The sequence below is a fragment of the Setaria viridis genome, chromosome 9 (genome assembly GCF_005286985.2).
Source record: "Setaria viridis chromosome 9, Setaria_viridis_v4.0, whole genome shotgun sequence".
Lineage (NCBI taxonomy): Eukaryota > Viridiplantae > Streptophyta > Magnoliopsida > Poales > Poaceae > Setaria > Setaria viridis.
In genome coordinates, this window is record NC_048271.2 from 47,768,672 (window position 1) to 47,776,325 (window position 7,654).

Genomic DNA, 7,654 nt, shown 5'->3' on the forward strand with positions numbered 1-7,654 from the left:
ATATGGCCCGCCCAAGAACAGCAACCCTATGAGTTGCAGCGTTCTAATCCCTGCTTTGTCCGTCTATCGATCAGTTCACAGGAATCAAACTGTTGAAATTAACCGCCGAGGATCCAGTCCTTAGCCGGATGTTAATCAGCCAGCGTTCGATCTGACTTGACAAGGAAATCGCAGCAAAATGACACGAAGGTTGTGGTCGATCCTTGAGAAGAACACAAGATCATATCGGACCCGATCAGATCGCACACAGCATGGATTTCAGTCTGTAATACGCTCAAGATAGGTCACATCAAATACGACTCGTGAGCTCAAAAGTTTCTTAAAAAAAAGAGGCGTCGCTCAAAAGGACAAGAACCAGGGATAAGATTCCGCAGTAATTTTGGAGTGTGTCTGGACTCCGGAGCAGAGCAGAGCAGAGCAGCATCGCCTACGTCAAAAAGGGGCATTCCTTTGCCTGCACTCTAAAAGCCAGGCCGACCCAACTCTGTGTACATGACCAGCAAAAGCGGCTGCTGGCTGGCGCTAAGCGTCGCCCCTTTTCCCGTCAGGTTTTCATCATCTTTCCATCTCCTCCGATCATCATCCTCACCTAATTCCCCAACCCCCCCCCCCCCCCCCCCCCCCCCCCCAATTTAATTTTCTTGTCCTAGGAAAAAGGAAAATATCCTGTCGTCACCTAAAAATTTGCAACCACCATTTTGTACTGATGTCCTTGCTATATAACCCTTCTTCTCCCCCACATTGTATCAGCCCTGGCCGGTCGTGCTAGCTGCACCCATAGCTATCGACCGCCTCCCGCCTACATCCCCGGCACTGCGACCGCAAATTTGAAGACGGGGATATGGAGGCGCCGTGTCTTGCATTGCTCCTGTTCTTCGGTACGTTGCTAGTGTTGCCACAGTCGTCGCACGGCGCGACCAGATACTACACGTTCAATGTAAGTGCATTTCAAATGCATATGCATTCGTTTGTTTTTTTAAAGCATGCATATGCAAGGTGCCGTTCATATTATTATGTACTCCGTACGAACTGATGATTTAGCTTCTTGCGCATTGATTTGTTCTTCCACCTAAGAAGCTCCATCCGGACGTGGATATGAACACGTTAACAAAGTTTTATGTTGTTTCATGTGTGTGTGATTTTGGCAGGTGACGCTGCAGAAGGTGACGCGGCTGTGCACCACCCGCGCCATCCCCACGGTGAACGGCAAGTTCCCCGGCCCCAAGATAGTCACCAGGGAGGGCGATCGCGTCGTCGTCAAGGTGGTTAACAGTGTCAAGGACAACGTAACCATCCACTGGTAAATTATTCTTTCTACACTTCCCATTTCCTCCCACATCGTTCATGCGTAGCGATCACCCAGTTCAGCCACACCTAGGACTTGACAGCTCGTTTTACCAACTGCGATAGTCTTGGTCATCATGTTTTGCAATCAAATAAATGTTTCAATAACAAGCAAATCATAGATGCGTACATCTCGAAAAGGCTCTCTTGGTTTGGTGTTACCAACTAGTAAGCGCCACCTTTTTTTTTCCTTCTGGAATTCTTGAGATGTGATCAGCTCGATCAGCACATGCATGGTGGTGCTGATAATCTTTCATTTGATCTGTCTGTCGGGTGGGCGAGCAGGCACGGCGTGCGGCAGCTGCGGACGGGGTGGTCGGACGGGCCGGCGTACGTGACGCAGTGCCCGATCCGGACGGGTCAGAGCTACGTGTACAACTTCACCATCACGGGGCAGCGGGGCACCCTCTTCTGGCACGCCCACGTCTCCTGGATGCGCGCCACGCTCTACGGCCCCATCATCATCCTCCCCAAGCGCGGCGTGCCCTACCCGTTCCCGGTTAAACCCTACAAGGAAGTCCCCATCATCTTCGGTACGTGCCCTACCTACCTGCTTCTTCCTTCTTGGGTGTGTGTGTGTGTATCAGTGTCCAGACGAACTTGAGCATGGACTCGTGTGGTGCAGGAGAGTGGTTTAACGCGGATCCCGAGGCAATTATCGCCCAGGCCCTGAAGACTGGAGCAGGCCCAAACATTTCAGATGCCTTCACCATCAACGGCCTTCCGGGCCCGTTGTACAACTGCTCGAGCAAAGGTAAATTTAAGCCCAGTTTGCCCTGTCTGGGAGCTTGTTCAGCCCGTTGGGCAATAGATGATGACCCATGTGTTGCTTCCCCACCCACCACGCAGACACGTTCAAGCTGAAGGTGCTTCCCGGCAAGTGGTACCTGCTCCGGCTCATCAACGCCGCGCTCAACGACGAGCTCTTCTTCTCCATCGCCAACCACACGCTCACCGTCGTCGACGTCGACGCCGCCTACGTCAAGCCGTTCCACACGGACGTGGTTCTCATCACCCCTGGCCAGACCACCAACGTGCTCCTGCGCGCCGAGCCGGACGCGGGCTGCCCCGCGGCCACGCACCTCATGCTGGCGCGCCCCTACGGCACGGGCCAGCCGGGCACCTTCGACAACACCACCGTCGCCGCCGTGCTCGAGTACGCGCCGCCGGGCCACATCAAGAGCCTCCCGCTCTTCCGGCCATCGCTCCCGGCGCTCAACGACACGGCGTTCGCGGCCAACTACAGCGCCAGGCTCCGGAGCCTCGCCACCCCGGACTACCCGGCCAACGTGCCCCGGGGCGTGGACCGGTCCTTCTTCTTCGCCGTGGGGCTCGGCACGAACCCGTGCCCGGCGAACCAGACGTGCCAGGGGCCCAACGGGAGCATGTTCACGGCGTCCATGAACAACGTGTCCTTCGACATGCCCACCACCGCGCTCCTGCAGGCGCACTACAACAACATCGCCGGCGTGTACACCACCGACTTCCCCGTTGCGCCGCTGGAGCCGTTCAACTACACGGGCACGCCGCCTAACAACACCAACGTCTCCAACGGGACCAAGGTGGTGGTGCTGCAGTACAACACGAGCGTGGAAGTGGTGCTGCAGGACACCAGCATCCTCGGCGCCGAGAGCCACCCGCTGCACCTGCACGGCTTCGATTTCTTCGTGGTCGGCCAGGGCTTCGGCAACTATGACTCGTCCAAGGACCCGGCCAAGTTCAACCTGGTCGACCCGGTGCAAAGGAACACCGTCGGCGTGCCGGCCGGTGGCTGGGTAGCCATCAGGTTCTTCGCCGATAATCCCGGTGAGTACCACGCAAGCCAGATTGTGGTCTTGCCATTGCAGTTTCTCGAATGTTCGATGACAAAGATACTGAACTCGTGTTATGGAAAAATTACATCGCAGGTGTCTGGTTCATGCACTGCCATCTGGAGGTGCACACGAGCTGGGGGTTGAAGATGGCGTGGGTGGTCAACGACGGCCCGTTGCCTGAGCAGAAGCTGATGCCTCCGCCGGCTGATCTTCCCATGTGTTGAAGATCAGTCAGTCGTTGACATTGACAAAATTGTGATTCATTTTTATACGTATGATTTGCAGATACTTATCAGTGGAGATAAATTGTTGTCGTACATAGCTACAAAAAGGTTAAGAAAGCTTGTGATTTCCTTTTTCAAAAGAAAGCTTGTGACTTTTCTATACATTCTTTTCTCCATTCTTCTAAAGGTTTAAAAGGGTTTTGTTTTGTGACTGAAAGAAATAGTTTTACTTTTGCATCATTTCTTCATTTAGAGTAGTTTGAAAGCTTTTGCTGTAATTCGAACTCAATAAATAGTTTGAGACTCATGATAAAGGTGACCCGTTAATATATGTGTTCGAGATTATTATTGTCGCATCTACCCTTGCAAAAAAATAATAAAAATGTAGAGGCTGCACGTGATCCGATGGCCCAGTACGTTCAGGACTATACATTTCTCAGGAGGAAAGAAACCACACTGAGCTTGTTAACAAGGCCCAAGCCCGAAGTCCTCGATCTGACATCCAGCACCTAGCTGCAGCCTCCAAAAAACCCCCCAAAATCATTCAGAACATAGCTATGTAATCCCAAACAAAATTGACGTAATATATAAACGCAAGCTTCATAAACTGTTGTAACTGTTGCCACCATCTATTTTTGTTGTCAACAAGCCCTCGATGTGTACTACTCTAATTGCTACAAGTAGTTTTCTAATCTTCAACTAGTTCTTGTCCTCCATGTAGATCATGCCGTCCTGCACTATAGTCTCCATGTGTGATACGTCTCGGTGAATAGCCCCGTATTGTAGGACTGTCCAGACCTCCTGGTGGGCCCATAGATATATGGCCGACAAGCCCCCGAGTACTTTTTAGTCAAATGTAGCAGTCCCGAGTAGTTTTGTAGGCTTCTCCGACTAGTTTGTAGTGCTCTTCGAGTACTCCATCGGATCTCAGTCTTCAAACATTCTCGAGTACTGCTATGCGGCTAGAATGTGCTCAACCCTCATTTAACTTGGTCTTCAATCTTCAACCTTGAATTTTATATGAAAGTGCAATGAGAATCGCACTCCATATGGAGTAGCCCCTGAGCCTTAGGTTGACTCGAAGAATCAGGCTGAGGGTCAATCTTGTAATTTCACATCTCTTTCACCTTAAAAACCCAAAAGGAATTTTTTTAGCCGATGGGCACGTGGCACGCAACCCCGAACCATTACTTGACTAGTTTGGGTATAAGGGTCAACCATTGGTCAACGTGACCATTCGCCAACAGTAACCTTATCTCTTCCGAAAAAATTGGAAACTGTCCAGCGATAACTGATGCCTTTTAAAAACAGAATATTCCCCGTAATTTTCGCATCTCAGTTAACTGTGTCGCGATTATAAATAACGGAGGAATTCATCCCTTCCATTTCACCCGAGCCATTATGCCCATTCATCTTTCGCATGGTAGCCCTAGCGTTGCCGCTTTCCATTATCGAGCTCGAGTGCCATTCTTCTCCATTGCCTAGCCCCCGTGCTTATGCGCAATAAGACCCTTGTGACAATAGCGTCGAAGAAAATATCTTCCAGCAAGGCAGCGGAGAGCAAGAAGCGGAAGGCCACCAAGAAGGAGAAGGAAATCCTGCTACCGGCGCTGAAATATGGCAAGACTGATCAAACGGTGCCACTGAACCAAACCTGCGCTTGGAAGAAATCTGTAATGAAGGAAGCGGACATCCAGGCATTAGTGGACGCCGATCTTCTCATGGAGCAGGACTTCATCTACTGGAGAAAGGCCCATAGCAACCCGTGACCTATGAAGAGTTTCACCAATGAGACAGTCATCTTTGCGCACTTCATCGAGCACGAACTGGCTCTCCCTTCGTCCGATTTCTTCCGGAGATTATTGAGGTACTACAAGCTGGAACTAGTCCACCTCAATCCCAACTCAATCCTGCACGTCGCCATCTTCGTGCATCTCTGTGAAGCGTTCCTTGGCATTCAACCACACTTCCAATTATTGAGGTAGTTCTTCAAAGTTAAGCCCTAGCCCCGAATGGATCATACAGAAGTAGTCGGTGGGGGGGGGGGGGGTTAAGAATCCAACTGCGGGAGCAGGTTAAATGACAGTATTTGGATTATGAACTCATAGATTTCATTCTGGCTAGAAGCAATGGTGGTTCTATATTGCAAACTATGAGCCCCGTCTTGCCAAGGTGACCGGCCACCGTCCATTATGTAGTAACCACTGGTTGGACGAGCCGAGTACTGGGGACAGCTTCCAACTGCCGAAGCTGATAGCGAAGATCGCCGCCCTCAAGAGAGAAGATCATGATTGTTAAAGTTGGATCCCACGTCTGTGATGATTCTATTTGGAAAACCGTAACGGTGTACGATTTCATCCAAGAAGTCGAGGACTCGGTCTGCCTTGGGGCAAGTAACTGGTTTGATCTCGATCCATTTGGTGAATTTGTCGATGGCCACGCGTACTCGGTTGAATCCTCCTGACGCAGTTGGCAATGGTCCTATCATGTCTATCCCCCAGCAAGCGAAAGGTCATGTTGGAGGGATTGTGACTAGTTTGTAGGCAGGGACGTGTTGTTGTTTAGTGAAGAATTGACAGCCTTGGCATTTTTGAACTAACTGTTTTGCATCTGCCAAAACCATGGGCCAGTACAAGCCTGCTCGGAAAGCCTTGCCTACTATCGTTCGTGAGGATGCATGGTTGCCGCAGATTTCTTTGTGAATTTCTTCTAGGATTTCTTGGCCATCTTCTTTGGTGACACACTTCAAGAGCAACCCTGATGATGCACTTTTCCTGTAGAGCTTGTCTCCAACTAGAACGTAGTTTTTTCCTCGTCGGGAAATTTGCTTAGCTTGATTTTTGTCAGATGGTAACTTATGGGCTTTGATGTAATCGATGAAGGGTGTCCTCCAGTCGACTTCTATCATCATAATTTCTCAAGTGACTTCTGTAGTCTTGACTACCGGTGGTGTAACTTGTTTTGGTATGGATGGTTTATGGAGTTCGTGCAACAGAAGCTGGGGTGGAGACAACAACTAAGGCTAGCCAGGATCCAGCTGCGACCCAACGTGCCGCGTCAAAGAAGTCATCACCCACCGTTAAGTCCCTACGTCTGGGAGTCGGGCCCTCCATCAAGATAAAGAGGTCCACCAATTAAGTATCTGATTTTAACGTGATGTTGTTGTGTAGTGTGTCTCTGACACTTGTCTTGTTTCAGGAAATCCTCCAGCATGGATATTGGGGGCCCAAGTCCGAAGTCTGCAGCTGATGGCGGTAGCCGCTCAACCCTCGAACTTGCCTTGGAGCTTGCAATTCCACCACCAGAGGAGCAGCCCGTACCCAAAATTGCTCCTGGTGTGGTATTCCTTGTCGCGGCCCTTATGCATGATGTCATAACGTCGCTTAATGTTGCTGTAGTGCCAACCCCTAAGCTGCCAGTGGCCGAGCCCATTGCGGCGAGTACTTCCATGGTGGTGGAGGAGTTGGTAGCCCTCATGCTAGATCTAGAAGTCGATGTGGAGGTGGTGGCTACTGGTGAAGTCAAGGCTGCACTTGTAGCCCCCGAGCCAGAAGCTGGCGTTGAGGTTGCTGGGGTGCTCCAAGTGCTAGCTGTAGTCCCGCCATCTGAGGCGGAGCCATCGACTAGTCACAGTGCGGCCTCCCTTTTGCCTTCGGAGGCTGGTCCATCAACAAGCCAGGCGTTGGCCCCTCTCGGTGCGTCGGACGCTGAGGAGCATGAGGAGCATGAAGAAGATTGAATTTCTTCCAGGGTGGACCTGGAGAAGATCTAGCTGATAGCTGACCCTCTGGCTACCATTCAGATGGAGGCTACAGTCTTGGAGATGCACCGCCGTGTAGGCAAATTCACAGAAGTAAGTTTCACCTCCACCTTAGACCTTGATTTGAAATTGGTACTCGCTACTTATATGAGTATTTGCTCTATTTTGTAGAAACTGATGCAACACTCCCGCGAGAAGTCAAAGATGTTCCAAGAGTATGGGGACACCATCATGTGGGCCTAGATGCTGGAACAGAAGCTAGCCAAGGAAAGTCCTCCCTACTACTCATGAAGTATGACTGGCAAGCCATGGAGTATTAAAATCTCGTCCAAAGAATCGTGGAGGAGAAAGACTGGCTCCGAAAGCGCAATAAGAAATTGAACCATCGGGTGGAAGGTAACCTGTTATCCTCCGTTGTCTCCAAGTACTAGTTTGGCCTTGGCGATGCTAATTGTTCCTTACCTTTGTTCTTGCAGAGCTCACCAAAGAGAATAAGGATCTCCAGGGTCACA

General features: G+C 50.7%; 1 protein-coding gene across 1 annotated transcript; it reads left to right on the top strand.

The window, feature by feature from the left end:
• Positions 1–729: 729 nt before the first annotated feature.
• LOC117836596 (laccase-10) lies at positions 730–3,738 on the top strand. Its single transcript, XM_034716061.2, has 6 exons — positions 730–937; positions 1,149–1,300; positions 1,630–1,877; positions 1,970–2,098; positions 2,194–3,150; positions 3,252–3,738. The coding sequence occupies exons 1-6, from the start codon at positions 842–844 to the stop codon at positions 3,380–3,382; spliced, it is 1,713 nt and encodes a 570-aa protein (XP_034571952.1). The 5' UTR covers positions 730–841; the 3' UTR covers positions 3,383–3,738.
• Positions 3,739–7,654: the final 3,916 nt, after the last annotated feature.